Source organism: Delphinapterus leucas, chromosome 17 (genome assembly GCF_059928025.1).
Source record: "Delphinapterus leucas isolate spDelLeu-1000000601 "Yukka" chromosome 17, BTC_Dleu_Yukka2, whole genome shotgun sequence".
NCBI classification, from domain to species: domain Eukaryota; kingdom Metazoa; phylum Chordata; class Mammalia; order Artiodactyla; family Monodontidae; genus Delphinapterus; species Delphinapterus leucas.
In genome coordinates this window covers 63,212,354-63,232,841 of record NC_143145.1, presented here as the reverse complement: position 1 = coordinate 63,232,841, position 20,488 = coordinate 63,212,354, and the positions used below count along the sequence as shown (strand labels likewise).

General features: G+C 44.2%; 1 protein-coding gene across 2 annotated transcripts; it reads right to left on the bottom strand.

Moving 5' to 3' along the window:
• Positions 1–16,168: 16,168 nt before the first annotated feature.
• Positions 16,169–20,220, bottom strand: HEY1 (hes related family bHLH transcription factor with YRPW motif 1). 2 transcript variants are annotated; one of them, XM_022555019.3, is made up of 5 exons: positions 19,802–20,220; positions 19,456–19,531; positions 19,225–19,308; positions 18,858–18,939; positions 16,171–17,969 (listed from the first exon to the last, which is right to left on the bottom strand). In XM_022555019.3, exons 1-5 carry the CDS (start codon positions 19,888–19,890, stop codon positions 17,386–17,388), a joined length of 915 nt encoding a protein of 304 aa, XP_022410727.1. In that variant the 5' UTR covers positions 19,891–20,220; the 3' UTR covers positions 16,171–17,385. The 2 variants fall into 2 exon arrangements, with proteins under 2 accessions (XP_022410728.1, XP_022410727.1); XM_022555020.3 differs by lacking the exons at positions 18,858–18,939; positions 19,225–19,308; positions 19,456–19,531; positions 19,802–20,220 and adding an exon at positions 18,429–18,583 and having other exon boundaries at positions 16,169–17,969.
• Between the last annotated feature and the right edge of the window lie 268 nt (positions 20,221–20,488).

Below are 20,488 nucleotides of genomic sequence, written 5' to 3'. Positions count from 1 at the left end.
CTGATCAGCAGCTCGACACCCCCTCCTCTTTGTCCCATGACCTTCTTTCCCCAGGACCAGTCTCAGCCCCCAGTTGCAGGGGGGTCACTGGACAGCACCTACCGAAAAACCCACAGTGCAGGGAGAAATGCACTCAGCCCAGCTGGTTCCATTTTGTAAGTCTCTGGATAACGAGAATCATGCCCTTTTTCATCTTTGGCCCTCCAGCTCCTGGCAAAGAGCCTCACGCATAGAACATGCTCAGTAAATATTTGTAGAATGAATGTGGCATGACATGACTTTGGGCAAGCCACTTCGCAGCTCTAGCTCTGATTTTCTCTTCAATAAATAGGGGTCGATTTCTCGAATTTTTTCTAACGCTATTATGATTCTCTTTGTCTAAAATGGATTTGAAGTTATCTCTTTACAATAGTTAGGATTAGACGCATGTAATAGAAAACAAAAGTTAAGTAGTATCTTAGATAAGTTGAAATTCTCCTCTCATGTAAAAGAATTCCAAAAGTGGGCAGTTCAGGACTCCAAGATGTCATCGGGGACCCAGGCTGCCATCTTCTGCCTTGTCATCCTCAGTCCAAGAGAGACGCCACCACGTCCACCTTTCAGATGAGTGGGAGGAGAAAGTGTGGGAAGACAAAGGGCCCCTTTCACAGCTGAGCCCAAATGAAGTACTGTCCTCGAAATCCCACTCACCATTTTGTTTATATCTCATTGGCCAGAATTTAGTCACATGCCCAACCCAACCTGCAAGGAGGTATATACATTCGCTTAGCTGGACACAATATTGCCCCAAATAAACACCAGGATTGTATTACTAAGGAAGAAAAGGAGAATGGATATTGGTGTCAAGTAGCAATCTTGCTACGTTATTCAACATTGTTTGGCCTGATTTCATCCTGAAGTAGCTGTTCCCCTTTTTTAACTACCTACCCCTTCTTTGAGATCTTAAAGGTTTCCCAAATCCTAATGACATTCTCACTAGTCCTTGAAAAATGAGCAAGAGAATTGGTGCTTTTCAAATGCTAAATTTATAATTAAATGCATTTGGCTTGAAGGACTGCCCTTTATTTGTGATTATTTTCATTCTTTCTCTCACACGAAAATTTGCTTTTTTCATGAAATGTTGTTTATGGAAGACGATAGTTTGTTTTTATTAATGCCTTTACTTTGAAAAATAAAAATTTTGAACTCTATGTCAGTCATCTGATTGTTTTGTAAACTGTTTTTTTATATTGAAGTATAGTTGATTTAGAATGTTGTGTTAATTTCTGCTATATAGCAAAGTGATTCAGTTATACATATATACACATTTTTATATTCTCTTCCATTATGGTTTATCTCAGGATATTGAATATAGTTCCCTGCGACATACAATAGGACCTTGTTGTTTATCCATTCTCTATGTAATAGTTTGCATCTGATAACTCTAAACTCCCTGTCCATCCCTCCCTCACCCCCTCTCCCCCTTGGCAACCACAAGTCTGTTCTCTATGTGCGTCCGTCTGTTTCTGTTTCATAAATAGGTTCATTTGTGTCATATTTTAGGTTCCACATGTAAGTGATATCATATGGTATTTGTCTTTCTCTTTCCGGCTTACTTCACTTAGTCTGAAAATCTCTAGGTCCATCCATGTTGCTGCAAATGGCATTATTTCACTCTTATTTATGGCTGAGTGTATAAACTGGTTTTGTAAATTCAGAAGTCTAAGAGCATTGCCTTAGATCATTTCCTTAGTTCTCTCCCCAAACTCCATTTTCTGAGAACAGAGGATTGAGTATATTAAACTAGAAAAACTTCAGGCACGTGTGTTTGTACCCCATCAATAATAGTAGAGAAGTAGAGAACAGAGGTGTAGTTCATTCAAGAGGAACATAAACCTTCTCAATTCTTTTTTTTCTTTTTTTTTAATTGAAGTATAGTTGATTTACAATGTCGAGTTAGTTTCAGGTGTACAGCACAGTGATTCAGTTATACATTCATATATATATATATATATATATATATATATATATATAGTTTTTCAGATTAACATTTTCACACTACTATATATAAAATAGATAACCAATAAGGACCTACTGAATAGCCTGGGGAACTCTATTTTGTAATAACCTATAAGGGAAAAGAATCTGAAGAAGAATCTAAACCTTCTCAGCTCTTGATATCAAGGGAACCTTGGAAGAGTGCTGTCCTCAGTATACACAAGCAAGGGCCTGACTCCTGGACTCTGCCCGCTGGAGTTCAAATACCGCCCCCAGAAAGTACCAGCCGAATAATATTAAACTTAACCTCTTTATGACTAATTTTTAAAATCTATAAAATGAGGATAATAATAGAATCACTTGAATGATTTTTCTGAGGATTAAATTAGAAAATATACGGAAAGAGCTTAGCATGGTGCCTGATACATAGGATATAGTCCATAAATGTCACTTATTTTCATAGGATTTGATTGAGCTATGAATAACTTAAAAGCCAAAATTATTAATGGCTTAAACACAGAAATGTTTGGTTTTCTCTCATGCAATTAAAGTCCAGAGGTAGTCAATCCAGAGCATAACTGGAGTAGCAGTTCCTCAAACATCAAGGACCAGATCCTTCTCTCTTTTTGCTTCACCACCCCTAGCTTGTCGCCTGGCCTGAAGATCCAGGAGGGTGCTGGAGCTCCAGCCATCACATCCACAAGCAAAAAGCAGAAGAGGCATAGAAGACTGCACCTCTACCTTTATTTTCAAAAATCCTGCACAGCACTTCTGGTTCCAGCACCTTGAACAGAGTTTAGTCCCATGATGACGCCTAGCTAAAGTGGAAGCTTAAGACGGGGCGCATTGCTGTCCTGCATAAAAATTGAGATCCCGCTAATAAAGAAGGAGAGAAGGAATGTTGTGATTGACGTGCAGTCATCTTTGCCTCAGATATAATTGTCATTGATGATGTTGTTGTTATTACAGAAGACAGGACTCTGGGAAAGGGGAGTGGGTGGGAGCCAGAGACCCTGAGGGTCACCACCATCACAGGGGATGAGTGCGATTACAGGAACAAGAAGAATCCTGAAGGAGTGACAGAAACAGACATCCCAGAATCCGCTAGTACTAGTTACCTCCATGGACCTCCATGTTTTCAGCAAGCCCTCTCCCCCCACCCAAATCTAATTCAGTAGATTGAGATGGGCCCAGATAATCTCTGTTTTTACCAAGCGCCGCAGGTGACTGATGCAGCTGGCCCGTGTACCAGTCTGTTTCATGGGTGGGTTATGTCTCCGTTGGACGTACTTGTAGGATTTCTGCTTCTATAGAGGTACAATGTTATGGCTGACCCTGGGCCATGGGAAGGGGAAGGGGAGTGGTTATAGAAGATTCTGACATTTCTACCCCCCTCAACATTCACTTAGAGATCCAATGTTTTAACTGAATTAGAATATACATATGCACCATGTTATTCAATTTCAAAATAGCTTGATCTAATTAAATTGCTCAGTGTCCAACATAAACCAGCAAGAACATATAAATACCTTAATTAATGTAAAGATGTGTTTCCTTCACAGCCATTGACTGTGTCATGTCTAGAAACCACGTGGTTAGAGATGGGGCAGAAGAGCGGTTTCACAGCTGCAGATCAGCAGCCGGAGTTCATTGTCTTTGGAAGAGAGCCAAGCTCCATATCGACAGAAAAATGAAAGTTAGTTCAACCCACAGGAAATATCATTGAAAATCAGTGTTGACAATGAGGACCAGAGTTTATCTCCCACCCACTCTCTTTGATTGCTGGACCAGTCTGCTGCTTTTTTTTTTTTTTTAATTGAGGTATAGCTGTTTTACAATGTTGTATTAGTTTCTACTGTACAGAGAAGTGGAGTTCCCCATGCTATACAGCAGGTTCTCATTAGTTATCTATTTTATACATATTAGTGTATATATGTCAATCCCAATCTCCCAGTTCATCCCACCACCACCCCAGTCTGCTGCTCTTAAACAAGCTTCCTGGGTAAAGGGGTAAAGGCCCAAAGGCTGCCACCTGCTTGGTTGTTCTCTGATCAGCTTCACAAGCAGCCTCCCTTTCAGTGACTGGTCTCTCCCTCCTTACCTGAGTACTTTGCCCCAAGCCCCATATCACTCTCCTCTCATCTTCCTAAAGCAGCAATTAACAACTCTGGCTGTATTTTTTTTGAATCGTGTGGAGGATTTTTTTAAATACTAATGCCACCTCGAGAGCTTCTGATTTAACTGGTCTGGGTGTGGATTGACCATTGGGAGTTTCTCAGTCTCCCCAGGTGACTCTTGCAAAGTCGAGATCCATTGTCCTAGTATCATTAACAGGAAGTTACCATGTATTCAGATTTTTACTGAAGTTTCCAGTGTTAGGAAGGCATAGTTATGGCAGAAGGTGAAAAACAACTTCAAAATCAAATTTAAATACATTGTGTACTTTAAAAAAAATTTTTAAAACAACAACAGCAAAAAAGAACTTATTTTGTCCTCTCCCTTAGGAAATTCTTCCTGACTAGAGAGAGATTAACACCAGCTACAAATTAACTTCATCTCCGCAGGTCCCTCTCCTCCCTTTCAAGTCTCTTTCCTCCCCACCCTAGCACCCTGCATCCAGTTCTGGCATTTCTGTATACAAATATCTACCACAGTATAAGTGATGCCCCCAAAACCATATGAACGAGTTAGTGTGAGGTTAATAAAATGCCCCAGATCAGCCTCCACAGCTGGCCAGCTGGGGATCTAGGAACCAGGCTATGCCATCCAACACATTCCACCTGGTAGTGATTTAATGCTCCAGCTAGAATACAGAGAGGGATCATTCTGGACGTTCTGGCCAACTAGGACTTTCAGGACTACAGCTGGGATTACAGGCTCTCCAGGTGGCTGGCCACCCTTCTTCCACCAGATCTGGAGAGATTGGACAGGATCACCCAGGAAACCCTCTGACTCCCAACATTCCAAGATGAGGTGCTCGCCATTCCCTGATCGGTCGGCCCAGCTCCAGTGTCCTCCCACAGCCCCACTGCAGGAGCTAAGAACTTCAGGTGGCCCAGGTGAAAATGAGAGATGAGCAGACAGAAGAGGGGAATTGGATGCTATGCTCTGTTAGGAAGAGTTCGTCTAGACCAGCGTTCCTCACCTTTCATGGCCAAACAAACCCACTACTGTGTTCCATACACCAAAAGAAAACCTCTCCTATGTGGAATTTGCTGTTCCTTGAAGGCCATCCAGATCAGACTGCAAATAACTTGTTAAGTAAGTTTGTTTGTTTCTTGTTTTTTCCTGACACGCCTATGATATGCCAGACACTGCACTAGGTGCTTTACACACATATTAAAAGATATATGCTTCAGTTGAGGCATAATTCAAGTTTTTAAGTGTTTATCTCAGCAAAATTTGATTCAAATGGGACAGCACCAAACCAGGAGTGGCTAGGGGCACTCCACCCACAGGAGCTCAGGAGACACTTGTATAGAGAAAGTAAGGAAATTATTGATTGGCTATAGTTTAAACCTTGTTGGTATTTGTGATGGTCCTTAAGTTTCGATTTCTTTACCTTGAGGCAGTTACAGGCTTAGGCTTTGGTTTGCTTGTAGACCACCAAAGCATGAGAGCTACTTCAGTCTAATGGCTTCCTTGTTCAATTAATTTAATATACAGTATCCCTATTTATCCTCGTAGTAACCCCATGAAGAAGGTTCTGTTATCATCCCATTTCTCAGGTAAAGACTGAGGTTCAAAAAGTCTAAGTAACTTGCCCAGTGTTGCAGCTGGTAATCTGGAATTGAACCAGATTTAATTCCAGATACTTCTCTATATAATAAAAGAATTTCAGGCTTAAGGCCGTCTGGATATTAAAGCTTTGGGGGCTGTGTGATATTGTGATTTATAATAAGAGATATATGTTTGGTCTTCATCCCTGTTTCTGGCACAGAGCTCCTGAAACGCTTGGAATTTCCTAAGTGGTAAGTATGATAAAGGTCTCTTTTGAAAGCCCCTTTCAACCACACCCAAATTTATGTGAATAAGAAGAATTTGGAAAGCCCCTAAGGATAGGTGCCGGTTGCCAGGGGGACCAACCAAGCGATTTGAGAGTTGGGACTTTCAGTCCCATCCCCAGACCTCCAAGGAGGGTAGAAAGGGCTGGAGATTAAGTTCTATCAATGGCCAATGATTTAATCAATCACACCTCTGTCATGAACCCATAAAACCCCAAAAGGATAGAGCTCAGAGAGTGCCTTGTTGGTGAACACATCCACATGCCAGCAGGTGGCACACCCCAGTTCCAAGGGGACAGAAGGTCCTCCATTTGAGACCCTCCTGGACCTCACCCTTTGCACCTCCATACCTTTTCATCTGGCCGTTCATCTGTATCTTATATAATGTGCTTTATAATAAACTGGTAAATGTAAGTAAATATTTCTCTGAGTGCTGTGAGCTGCTCTAGCAAATTAATTGAACTTAAGGAGAAGGTTTTGGGAACAGAATCTCCAGTCTGTAGCCAGTTGGTCAGAAGCACACAGAGCACAGACATCTGAAGTGGGGGGAGGCGGGCACTGAGCAGTTTTGTGGGACTGAGCCCCTAACCTGTGGAATCTGACACTATCTCCAGGCAAACTGTGTCAGAATTGAGTTCAATTGTAGGACACCCAGTCAGTATCCACTGAGAATTGGAAAATCGCTTGGTGGTGTGGAAAAAACCCCCATCAGAGATGACACACTCCATAGAACAATTTTGAAAAACTCTCTCTACCATATTTTAAAATTGATATCTAAAATTTTTCCTAAGTTTAAGTAGTGGCAAAAAAATTGCAATTTTCACGGTGTAATGTTGATGTCTAATAAAATGTTAAAGGCAGCCAATGAAAGCTAAATCCCATAATGACTTTATATCAGCCATCATCTTTTATGGAAATACTAGAACAATTTCCTCTTGGACAGTGGGAAATATTACTTCATTCCTTTTTCTCTTTGAATTCCTATTGCCATTTCACGTCCCCACAGAATTTTATCCTAGTAACATTTTTATGTTTGAAAGTATTTTCTTGCTCTTATCATAGTTATTTCTAATAGAGATATGTATACCAATTTAATTTTTTTTTTTAGTTTTTTATTTCTTGTGACCATTAGGCTGTAAGTAATAGAAAGAAGGGAGGAAGGAAGAAAGGAAAGAAGTGTGAGAGGGAAGAAAGGAAGAAAGGAAACAAGGAAAGAAAATTCTGGCTTGAGTTATTACAATTATTAGTACTGTACAACAAATCAAATAATATTTTGATAAATTTATTATTAAAAGTAAAATGTTATTGAATGTGCATCTCTTCTTAATAAAATAAATAGGACTTTTTTACCCCAAGTAGTTCATGTATAAATGAATGAATATTGCCAGAAATCACATTCTGATGACCCATCATCAAAATTATTAGTAATGTTCCAGGAGCTAACGATTTAGGTCAGTCTTCATTCTGATGAAAGTGAAGAATTGTGAAGTACCTACCTTTCAAAAATATTTGTTACATAGTCATTAGTTCTCTTCCCAATTCTGGGAAATATACTAAAAACAGATTTACCAAGCCTCATTGAGGAGCTATTAATTATACCAATGTCTCTTCTATTAGAGGGACCTAAGGGATGAGCATTGGAAGTAACTGAAAAGAACTATTTGAGTTTCACTACGTGAAAGGGGAAAGACAGTCACTGTAGCATCCACATGTCTTGCCGATGCTTTGCACTTACCCTACTCTTTGGAGAGGGATTCAGTCTTGGACAGTATTTTGAGAATGGAAGAGGCAAGGTCATTATATGATCATTGGAACCATTCCTACCACCCCGTCAATATTTCTAAATTCAGGTCATGTTAACATGAACCAAAACACCCTATTTTATAGGCCGTGTTTCACCCACAACCAAGAATATGTGTAAGACAGGTAGAAACAGAAAGCCAATGGTGAGTTTATAGCTCCTCAATTATCACTAGGGGACAATTCCTGAAACCAAGTGTCAAAACTGTCCCTTTGGTTGGTGTCTTGTAAGTTTCTGTGTCCACAGATTTGGGATGGGTGAGGGTATGGCTTTCTTCTGTAATATAGGGGAAAGCCCACAGTGGGCATGGAAGGGAGAAGATCAAACTTGCATACATGTGATGGTTTAGCATTCAGACATTGATGCTTATAAAACAGCTGTAACCATGTAACTGTCACCCTTGGAAAGTCTTAGGAAACCTAGTCTATTTCCTACCTGAAGCTCTTTAGCATCCAGGCAACTAGCTTCTGCTTCATTGCCCTCTGTGCCGGGCAGCGCATCTTCTCTCAGAGAAGTCTGTTCCATTTTCAGGCTTCTGAAGTCAATAGAAAGTATCAGAGGAGACCGCCTACCAGACTGAAATCAATCAGTTGATGAATTGAGTTTGTGTATTTAAAAAATAATGGACTTTTTATTTATTTATTTATTTATTTTCAGCTGCGTTGGGTCTTCGTTGCTGCACGCGGGCTTTCTCTAGCTGCGGTGAGCAGGGGCTACTCTTCATTGTGGTGCACGGGCTTCTCACTGCAGTGTCTTCTCTTGTTGCAGAGCACGGGCTCTAGGTGCACGGGCTTCAGTAGTTGTGGCATGCGGGCTCAGTAGTTGTGGCTCTCAGGCTCTAGAGCGCAGGCTCAGCAGTTGTGGCACACGGGCTTAGTTGATCCGCGGCATGTGGGATCTCCCCAGACCAGGGCTCAAACCCGTGTCCCCGGCATTGGCAGGCAGATTCTTAACCGCCGCGCCACCACGGAAGCCCAAAAAATAATGAACTTCTGATATACCATTGAATCCTAGCTTTGCCTCTTAACAATTGGATGATTTTGGACAAGTGTCTTCATCTTGCAAAATCTCACTTTCCTCAACTGCATAAGAGAAAATAGTGCTGACTTTTCAGAGTAACCAGTCTAAAAATATCAGTGTACGAAAAGCCCCTAGCCCAGTGCCTGACATATTGTAAACACTGAGTGAAGAATTGTTCTCATTCAAGCAATTCCTGAGCCTTCTAATTGTCCCATCACCCAGCTCACATTTCTCTTGCTGTTCTAGGAGACAGAGGAACACTCGGTCAAGTAACCTGCTGCAGGACAGAGGCATGGTTCTGCAGTGTCCCTCCACTTCCCATGGCCCAGCAGCATAAGAGTTTTCAAAAAGAATGGGGATACAGAAGGCAGGGTTTATTGTTTGTGAAATCTTATTCACAAAGTGTGAATAAGAACAGGAGCTTTTCCTTTTTGTAAGTGCTCCAAACGACCATGTTAATCGTTTGTCTTAAAATTTTGCCCCGTATTAACATTAAACTCACTGGTTCATAGTACAGAAAATCTATCTTCTCTTTAAAAAGATCCAGTCTCCTAGAATCTCTTCCTGAGATGGAAACATTTCACTGTTCCCTCAAATCACCAGCACTGGCATGGCAATCCCGTGCATAAGCTCCTTTCATTGGCTGGGGTCTCATTCCTTTGACTACATGTGCACTTCTCCGCTGAGTGAGGGACAACGAATAAACAATTTTTTAAATAATAACTGCCGTCAACCATATCCTGACAAATCTCCTTCTGCTTTCTCTTAACGACGTCTTGAATAGACCAAAGAACTTTCTTGTCACCTTCCGTGAATGAAGTTCAGTCCGCTTTAAAATGCCAATCATCTCCTTTCTCATTAGCAGCTCAATTGTGGGAAACTGGCGGGGGAGGGGGCAGCTCAGGGAAGGAGGGGGGGCACCATCTGCCCTTGGCTTCTCTTCCTCCTTTAGCACCTTGGAAGGTGGGAGTGGCGTTCATGTTCCAGGCAAGTTCTGGTTCTAGAATTCCTCCACCCCTTACCTTCCCAAGGTTGACAAGTCAGCGGGAGGGGCAGGCACCCATGTTCTCTCTGTGGCTCTATTGCTTCCCCTCAGCAGAGTCCTCTGCTGATGTGATGCTTTCTAAATAGATGACGTGCATGGTATCTGGGGGGAGATGTTCAGCTTCACCCTAATCCCCTCTGTTTCCAAGAACCCCACCCCATGCCGAAGGAGGCAGCTCAGCTCTATCTACCTTCAGGCCTGACAGTGGTCCAAGCCCCAAACCCACTTTCTTTGAATCCTGTAGCCTTATTTAGCCACTGCAATCCCCTGTGAAACCTTTCAACTCACCTACACCTACAGGGAGGGGAGAGAAAGGCCCCACTAGGCCAGCTCCTCACAGTGGCAATCATTTTCTTTCTCATGCTCTCTCCATCCTCTTAGGAAAGCTGGGATGGGGTCAGCAATGGGGCTATGGTTGAACATGGCAGGGATAGTTTGACTTCCTATTAAAAACACTGAAGGAGGTATTGGGCCACAAGTGGGTTTTGGTTCTTTAGAATGTAAGGTATTTACTGCTTCTGTGCCCTCAGCAGGAAAAACTACACCCAAGATCCTGCTACAAACCATTGCTATTTGATGGTCAGAATCAAAGTCAAGAATGAAAGTCCCCTTCCCATCACAACCCTACATTGTCTCTGCCCGTGTGAGGATATGGGTCTCCACCTGAGAACCACTGGCCTCCGCTTTCGTAAGACTCACTCTTTACATACTCAAAATATGAGTGAAAATAGTTTACCTACTATTCCTCCAGCCCCCAACTTATCCCAGACTCTGATAGTTTAGTTCATTTAACCTTGTCACATTTCGTCTAAATATTTTATCTGTGTTGCTCTTCTGTGGGGCCTAGGTGGATGCAGTCTGTTCACGTAACAGAACTTCTTTTTTCTCCATTTCTATAAATGCAGATGCAGTATTTCCCCACCCCAAAAGGTTGGGCTAAAACGTGGCAAGATCAAAAATACTGAGACCCCTTAACTGGAGAGAAGGTGGAGGTGAAGGTGAATTAAGAACTAAATGCTTTTGGGGGGAAGAGTAGGGTCTTTTATATATATATATATATATATATATATATATATATATGAAAGTTTATTGAGTGCTTACTATGTGCCCAGCATTTTTTTACGTACTTTATATATACATTAAATACCACATGTGAAACTCACAAGACAGCAGTAAGTTACAATTATACTTCCATTTTACAGATGAGGAAACTGAGTCACAGATTGTTTACACAAGCGTCAGAACAGGGATCTGGCTCCCGAGTTGGCTCTTGACTGCCACATTGAGTCATCACGGAATAGAGAGTCACAGGAGTTGGGAAAGGATACCTTTGCCAATGTGATCCAGGAAGGCCCCTCTGGGCAGTGACATGGGGCTGTGACCCGAACAAGAAGGAGCTATCTGCCAAGACCCAGGAGAAGCATTCCAGGGAGAAGGAACACAAGGGGCCAAGGCCCCAGGGAGGAGAAAAAGTTATTTTGCTCCAGGTAACAGGCAGGGGCAGAGAGGAAGGCAGAGAGTGGCATGGCAACAAACGGAGGGGTGGGCTGGCCAGATAAGAGTAGGGTCTTTTGTGGGGAATATCAAAAAGGTGACCAATGTCCCCCCAACCCCACTAAGCACACACCAAAAAGGAAATAGACTTGAAGAATGATATTTGAGTTAGATTTTTAAGCAGAATTTTATAATAGTGAAGAGAAAACACTGACGTGAAACATGAAATTCCCTTCCCTGGTAGTTTTTAAAATAAATGGTTGGGGTGGGGAATAGGGGGGATAGAGACGTATCTGTTTGGACCTGTTTTGTTCCACTTCTTAGTGATAACAAAAAGGGGAGTTAGATTCACTCGTTCTTTCAACAAATACTTGAGTCCCTCCTACATGCCGGTCACTGTTTGACAGTCTGTAGAAGTGAACAAACCAGGCAAAACAGACAGTAAACAATCAATGAAATATATATTCTGTCAGATAATGCTAAGTACTGTGGAGGAAAACAAAGAGGAAAGGGAGGCAAGGGTGGCAGGAACAGGTGATGAGGGGGTAAAGGGGGGATGTTTTAAATAGGGTCCTAAGGGAAGACTGCAAGGGAAGGCAACCTTTGAGCAGAGCCCCAAGTAGATGACAGGTTACAGGAAGATAAGCAGATAGCTGGGGGAAGAACATTCCAGGCAGAGGGAAAAGCCAGTGCAAAGGCCTGGAGGTGAGTGCATGCTTGGCAAGTTCTAGCAACAGCACAGTGCAATGTGGCTGGGGCAGAGTGACGGAGGGGCGGGTGGTAGGAAATGAGGTCAAAGAGGATGATTCAGGGCTCAAATATGTCCTCCTTTAACTTATGATTCAATTCCGCATGCATGAAACGTTCCAATTCCGCATGCATGAAACGTTCCTACACACCAGAGACAAAACCATGCCCTCAGGGGAGAGATTAACAACAACAATGAAACATAAATAAATAAAAGTAGCTACAGAAAATTTTCAGTCATCAACTCTGTCTCGGGTATCAGCCTGTCTCTTTCTGCCTAACATGGTGTTTTCGAGTCTCTTCTGCTAAATCAAGCCATAGACCACCTAGCAACTGCCTATGAATGATTAAGAGTTTTCAAATTCAGGCACAGTCTTTTCACTGGAATATATGTCAAACCCAACACAAAGCACTTAATGAAAAATATGAACAGAATAGTAAATAGGATGGGAAATGTGACAACATAACCCTGAAGCAGCGTGATATCATAGCCTATTAGCACAAAATCCAGAAACCTCCCGTGTTCCCCAGACCCATCTCTCCACAATTGTTTACCTCCGGGTTTCTCTGGGACTTGTGGACCTGGGGAAACAGTTCTGACGCAAATGCATGTCAATACCTGCAGACAATTCAGAAAGGCCTGGGTTTCTCCTTCTTTGCTTCTTTCTCCCCTCTCCCTGCCCCACCCCAGAGCAGAACACTAAAGCATCCGAGTGAAAAGCCCTGCAGCTCATCAAGATCAAGACAGGCATTATATTTCAAGTTGAGGTTCAAAACAGTTCGCTCTTTGCCAGGACTTCTTTCTCCCTGAAATCAGATGGCGCCTCTGAGGACTTCAGTGTCCTGAGTCAAAAGCAAGGTACACACCCGCTCTTTCATTGAAGGCCACCAGGCTGAGACCCCATCTTCATCCTCGGTCAAGTGAACACAAGGACCAAGGGGAGAGCACCTTCAGAAGAGGTTCCTGTGAAGGGTCCAGGCTTAGAATGAAAGGAATGATTTCAGTTTCTCTCTTCTTGTGGAAATATGACAACTCAGAAATAATTTTTAAAATCTCTGCCCCTTATCTTTACATAAGACCACCTACATCTGCCTAATTACTGAACTGTTTAGTTTATGTCAGGTGACTATTTATCCATTAAGCATATCCATAGGCCATGCATGACAAAGACACTGTATTAGAAAAGGTTCGCCCTCAGAGAGCCTTTCAGATTAGAGCCCTTAGATGAGAGTAGGCTGCTACCCACTGACCCAGTCTTGCTGGAAGACAGCTTTCCGTGAATTAGTAACCAACCTACATAAATTGGGCAATTTCACATAAAAATCTAAAATTGGAGATGCTCTGAAAACTTGAAAGATCTGGCAACGCTGGACCAAAATTCCTACGTAGAAACAACTGGTGTGACCCTTCAGACAGAAAGTGCGGGGAGCACATGCCCCCTGGGTCAGCACCCACTGGCTGATACCCCTGCATCCTTCCCCATTAGTGCCTTTCCCTGGGAGTATGCACCTGGGACACGCCCCCCCCATCTAGTCCAACCACTTTATGGGACAGATGAGGAAAGCAGGGTCCAGAGAATTTTAAATGACTTACCTAAGGTCACTCAATCAGATAAAAGCAGAGCAGGAACCAGAATTCGGGTCTCCTTCCCAAGACACCCCCATTCCCTGGAGCTCCAGTTGTGAAAGAAATTGTGCTCTATTTGAAGCAGCTTCTCAAATGATATTAGCTCTGAAGTTATTTTAATTATAAATCACCGGTGCAATCTAATGAAGACATCAAAGCTGTGATACTGGTATAGACGAGAAGGACTGGGGAAAAGTACAACTAGGAGATATAACGCTTTCTGAGGGATTTAAAATGTAAGTAATCTATATTGAAAATATCATGATTTTTGTGACTGAGTGCAACAAAGAAAAGCTGAATAAAAGTCACATCCTAATTGAACTATACTGAATAAATTAGCAATGATACATCTTGGATTATTTTTCTCTCTAAATCTAAAAAAGATTTAGACTGAGAGGTTTTTCTAAAGCATGAATTCTGCCCACCTATCTTTCATGTCATTAATTCATGGTAATGTATATATAATGAAGATAATGGGTAATTATTGAGGACTTTCAAGATTCTTTATAAGTGATATTATTTTCTCCATAAGGTAGATTTACGGGCCAACCTAAAAACATCTTGTTTACATGGGTAGAAGTATTACAAATGTATATATAATATAAAAGTATACGGCTTCTCTGGTGGCGCAGTGGTTAAGAGTCCGCCTGCCGATATAGGGGACACGGGTTCGTGCCCCGGTCCGGGAAGATCCCACATGCCGCGGAGCGGCTAGGCCCGTGAGCCACGGCCGCTGAGCCTGCGCGTCCGGAGCCTGTGCTCCGCAACGGGAAGGGCCACAGCAGTGAGAGGCCCGCGTACCGGAAAAAAAAAAAAAAAAGTATGGTAGCACTAATGACCCTGATGTTTTCATCCTACCTCAACTCAGAATAGAAATGATAGTTTTTCTACATTCATTTTTCTACATACCACTGGCTTATCATCATAACTCCATTCTCTTTCCCAGGAAGCTCAGACTCCATCTCCACGATTTCCAGAAACCTGTCACCTTGAAGAGGTTTAAAAAGAAACCAAAATATTTCTTCCTGTACGGGGTCTTAGTTCCCAGACCAGGGATGGAACCCAGGCCCCCAGCAGTGAAAGGGCCAAGTCCTAACCACTGGACCACCAGGGAATTCCCACCCAAAATATTTCTTTGGAAAACTATGTAATCTTGAAAATGACCCCCCCATCCCCCTTCCAAAAAAAGAAAAAATAACTAACCAGCTGGTGACATAGGGGTCATTGATATGACAAGTGGAACGTGCCACACGTTTACGGTTGCACAGTGCTTCCAGCAGGGCCGGTAAAATGAGAGGCTTTCTTTCTTTCCTACCACATTAGCAGCCATCTAAACCTGGGTGCCACAGAGAGCATCTAAGACAGTCTAAGCACAATGCTGTTCAGTAATGCTGTAATGCCATGTGAAATCCCGGCTGCTAAAATTACACTGACACTTGGCAGAAATTATCATCACACTTCCCATCACAGCATTATGACAGGCAGAAAGAGTGTCTGCATGGTACAGGCAGCGCTCAGAGCAGAACCGAGGCCACACAGAGAAGGGTTGAGTGGGAGCTAGCCTTTGAAACCCACAATCAGAAAAATGCCGCAGTCTCCATCCATCCCCTTCCTAGGGACCCAGATGTCACTGCTAAAGTTCAAAGTCCCAACTTCGCTTTGCCTTCATTTCTTAATCAGAGGAGGGAGGAAGAGTTCAGTGGTCAGGCAAAGAAAAGGAAGGCTCTATTTCATCCACAGAGTGGCTTTTCTCCTTCTGCTCTCTACCCACCCTCAGGATCAAGGCAAACTCCTTCGGAGCTAGGAGACCCCTTAACTGGCAGAAGGACGACTTTTAAAGCAACGGGAAGGCACTCCTCTCCCCGGAGGCCAAGATTATTGCCTCTGTTCTGGCAGGGGTTTGTTCTAACCTCAAGCACGTGTCTGCTTCCTCACTACACAGAGAAGGAGTCAAATGCAACTAAAGGGTTAAACAAATGCCTTGGAAACCAGACAAGGAAAGACTCCTGGAGCCATGCAGGTGCGGAATTACAGCCTGCAATCGCTCACCAGGCCTCAGATTCCCGGGCTCAGAATTAGCAAGGTTTGGCTTTTCTTGTTTTGCCATTAAAAAAAAAAAAGAAAAAAGAAAGAAATTTAATATTCTGTTCCCCCTGCATAGAACTGAGCACACAGTAGATGTCCTCAGTAAATATTTGTTGAACGGTCAACACAGTTCTATGATTTCATCAGAGTTCTCTCCCACCCTGCAACTACCAGTCTGATTTGAGGTTTCTGGTCCATAGACGGCCAGTTTAGGGCCAGATCATCTGACATAACAGCTAGAGGACCATGTCCCCTTATGGGAGTCACACCAAAGCTCTGCACCATAATGAAGTCACCTTATTCAAAATCACAAATACCAAGAACAATGAGATTATTAAACATAAGAAAACTGATGACCAGGCAAAATGAAAATGAGAGACAATTTATCTCATCTTACCCAATAGAGGGAATGGCTAAAGTATGTAAGACATATACTGGAGAAGAATTTGTTCTTTTTTATTTAGTCACAACACATCAGTACAACAGAGGTCAAACCCAGTTCAGTGGAGGTTGTTTAAACTACACCTGCTAAAGGAATAAACCTGTAAAATGATGCTTTAATAGCCCAAATCAAATTAAACCAAATAGAAGGCAGCAAAGCCCTTTTAAGTATCTCAATAACCACATTTCCATGCACCAAAAAGGAAAACACAACATAAAAATTTCCAGTGAAAAGAAAATATGGCAGCTCCAGGAAGAATTAGGTTATGCATTTAACAGGTTCCACTGGACTATTCCATTGACCACTTGCACACCATGATCACTTATCCATGTTGACATCTGTGAACTTGAGATCTGTGAAATTAAAAATTCATTGCATTGCTTGGGGCTGGTAAATGCAGACATATTCTACGCAAATCATCTTCTGTCTCTTCCCTGCCAACTCCAAATGGGGACTTCTCCTAACCAAGTCCTGGTAGATGACAGCAATTGGTCATTCAGATTCAGGGGCCCTGATGGTTTGTACATTCACCCTACTGCTGTAGGAAGCAGAGAATTAGCTAGTCTTCTTTCTTGGATAAAGCTGATCATCTGATTTGTCAACGCTTTATTCAGAAATATAAAATTCGATATAGCCCCCCCAAAAAAGAATATCATTTATACAACACCTTAACTGTCAAAATATTAACAAATAGCATCATGTTAACATTGAGCATAGTGGTTTGTAAAATTAATTCTAAAAAGAGACTGTATACAAGGAGAAAAACCGACCAAAAATACTAAATGTTAAAATTCCCAAAACTTTGAGGCAAAATGGAATCATTCTTAGACAGATAGGTTTACAAAGTAAATTAGGCACAGTCCAAACCTATCACCAATTTGTTGGTTTATATTCACTATTTCAATTTAATGTCTGGAACAAAATTTAACAACTAGTTTTTAAAAACTGCTAATACATGACATGATAAAAAAACATTAAAAAAGAAAAAGTGAACCAACAAACCTTTCATCTTTCAACAAAATTTATCTGAAAGTGTACCTTCTTCCTTTTTATTTTACTGATGACTTTAAGGTGATGTTGGCAACAGCCCAGCTCAGCTGGGATTTTAAGCTTTCCCTTCCCTCATTCTACAGCATCAGTTCTTTAAAAAGCTCCAATCTCCGTCCCCCAAGGTCTATAGGGTTTGCCAAGGTTTGCTGCCTGCGTGGGTGCCGAAGGGCTCAGTGCATTGGGAGAGAGTAAGTGGAAGGAGCCAAAAGAGAAGGGGAAGGCCGACAGGGAGGCCACCGAGGAGAGCAGAGGCGGCGAGAGTTTGGAGGCGGAGGTGACCACGGGGAGCACCGGTCCAAGGCTGCCGCTAGGGGGCGCCCGCAAAGCCGACGCCTCCGGATGTGCCGTGGCCAACCTGCCCTGGTGGTGGGGTTCCGTGGGCGAGGCCGTGGTGCCAGTGTTCCCGTGGCCATTCTGGGGCAGCAACAGGGGGTGCGCGACGTGCGGGTGATGTCCGAAAGCACTCCCCCAGGGAATGTGTCCAAGGCCTGCGTGAGCGCCGCTTGCCGCTTCCCGCTGGGAGGCATAGTTGTTCAGATGTGAGACCAGTCGAACTCGAAGCGGGTCCGTGGCATCTAGCCCTTCAATGATGCTCAGGTAACGGGCGACTTCTGCCAGGCATTCCCGAAACCCCAAACTCCGATAGTCCATAGCAAGGGCGTGCGCGTCAAAATAGCCTGGGGAAACGAACAAAAGAAAAACCTCAGAGCTTTGCTCATTTCCCGCATTTCTTCAATCCCAAAGGCAGCCCTTCCTGGCAAATATCTACATCCTTTTTTAAAAAAAAACGGCATTCACGGGCTCTTCTGAAAGTCCAAATACTTGGGAGTCGACCAAAATCTTTGCATTAATCAACATGAGAAGTATGTCTTTGCTAATGCAAGTTCAAAGCCCAGTTAGAGACTGCCAAGCAGAAATTGGAATTATACCCTACCGGCAGATGAAACTATGTTCATTCCTTTCATGTTTTCCCTCAACAACAACAAAAAATACATCAAGGACAGAAAAACCACAGAGTAGTGAAATTCATTAGACACACAGATGTAAGTTATCATCATGGAGCTTTTAGGCACTTGGTCCAGAGTAAAGCATTTTTCCGGCTGGAGACAGACACACAGACCTCCTCTGTCTCCCACCTTCCTTTGGGTTTTTTCTACTTAACCACAACAGGTTTCTTTCCTCAACAGTCATGTGGCAGCTTATTCTTTAAGAATCTTGTATATGAAATTAAGAGCATATACTTAAAAAAAATCTTTTTCTCAAAAAGGTTAACAAACAATTGTGGTTTGAGCTACCTGATCAGAGCTGTCACAGCTTTAGGGCACCTCACCCATAATAGGTATTTTCCAAAAGAAGGTGCATACGCTTAATTTGCAGAGGGCTGGGGTGATGAATTCACTGGAGAAAAGCCTATGCGCACGTGAAAATGCACTGACAGGCAACCCCACACACCACACACCGTTCTCTCCCCACCCCCAAAGCACACAGTAAAAATAAGACAGCGACTGCACCAATCCTGGCCATCGGTGGCTGTTCAGTCTTCCCCCACCGGACTAGAGATGTACCTTTCCCTCCTGCAGTGTGCAGCATTTTCAGGTGATCCACCGTCATCTGCAGGATCTCGGCTTTTTCTAGCTTGGCAGATCCCTAGAGAAGAGAACAACAACAACAACAAAAACTGATTTGGCACCAAGTGCTTTTGGGGAACAACTTAAAATATATATGCACATATATGCTGCGTAAACCATAAAAGTACAGACAACAGCAAAATAAATTATCTTCCAAAATATGTTGGACTCTGTATGAATTCATTTCCTCCGCACAAACAACGCAGTTATTTTCCAAGGCACGGGTAAGGTTTAGATTAATGAGGGGAAGAATTCTGAAGGCGTGGATAGCTACGCGGAGAGCTCTATCTACTTTCACCATTACCTGCTTCTCAAAAGCACTGGGTACCAGCCTCCTCAGCTCAGACAAACTGTTATTGATCCGATCTCGTCGGCGCTTCTCAATGATCTGTAGAAAGCAGGCAAAACAAAGGGGGACATTTCCATTCCGACTGTAAATTCCAAAGTGAAGAAAGGTGGTTTTTCCCGTTAATTAATAAAACAAAACAACCCCCGCCCCCCCCCCAAAAAAAGGGTGCACTGTAAAGAGACTCACGCCTCTCCGTCTTTTCCTGGCCAAGATCTGTGAAGATGTAGTTGGGGACATGGAACCTAGAGCCGAACTCAAGTTCCTAAATGGGGGGTGGGGGGGACAGGAATCGCCGTTAAGCGAGAGGAGGTGATCTGAGGGGTCGCCCCCACTCCCTCCCCGTACTCAGGTTTTTTTTTTGGCAACTTGGTCTTCAAGAGCCTCCGGGGTCTTCACCCGGGGCGGAGGCCTGCCGGAGATGCGCGGAGGTCAGTGCAGGGCGCCGGCGTGCCCCGGGCCCTTGGGCGCTGTCACCGAGGCCAGCCGGCGCTCGCCTCCCGCTCCCGTTCCCGCTCCGCCGCCGCCAACTCACCCATTCTCATCCGCACTCTCCTTTTCCACCTCGATGGTCTCGTCCAGCTCGCTATCGGAGGAGCTGTACTCGGGGTGGGCTCGCTTCATGCTGGCTACGCGGGGGACCCGGGGGAGGGTCGGCGCGGCGGGCAGGGAGGAGTTAACTGCAGCGGCGCCTCTCCGCGCTCGGCTGCTCGCGCTCCGCACACACTGGTCCGGCTCACTCTCTGCCTCCGGTTAAAACTCAACCATCCCTTTCCCACGCTGCGCCCCTTCCCAGGGCGCTGGGGAGGGCGGAGGAGTAGAGGGGGCGGGCAAGGGGGCGGACGGGCGGGGCGTCGGCTCCCGGGCAACAGCCTTCCCTTGGCCAATCCGGCTTCTCGCTCCACTGATTGGCAGCCGCTCAGGGGCGGGGTGGGGGCGAGGCCAAGGGCGAGGGCGAACCCCGCGCCCGCCCTCGGCGCCCGCCCCTGCCCGGCGGCGGTGTGTCGGCTCCACAGGGGCTCTGTCGGGCCTCCGCTGGGGGGAAGGAGGAGGCGCAGGCGGCGGTGGGCCGGCGGCGAGCAGGCTGCGGAGGCCGGGCCGGGACACAAGCCGGTCGGCGGCCGCGGCCCCGCCCCGCCCCGCGCGCCCCGATTGGGCTGGCCGCACGCCAGGGCCGCGCCTGCAGCGCCGCCGGTGAGCCGCACGCGCCGCGGGCCGTGGG

Coding starts and splice junctions, on each gene's coding strand:
- HEY1 (XM_022555019.3), bottom strand. CDS start 19,890: ATGAAGCGAGCCCACCCCGAGTACAGCTCCTCCGATAGCGAGCTGGAC. Junction 18,940..19,224: donor CCAGTGCTTTTGAGAAGCAG/GTAATGGTGAAA, acceptor TCTCTTCTCTAG/GGATCTGCCAAGCTAGAAAA. Junction 17,970..18,857: donor GCACACTGCAGGAGGGAAAG/GTACATCTCTAG, acceptor TCGTTTCCCCAG/GCTATTTTGACGCGCACGCC.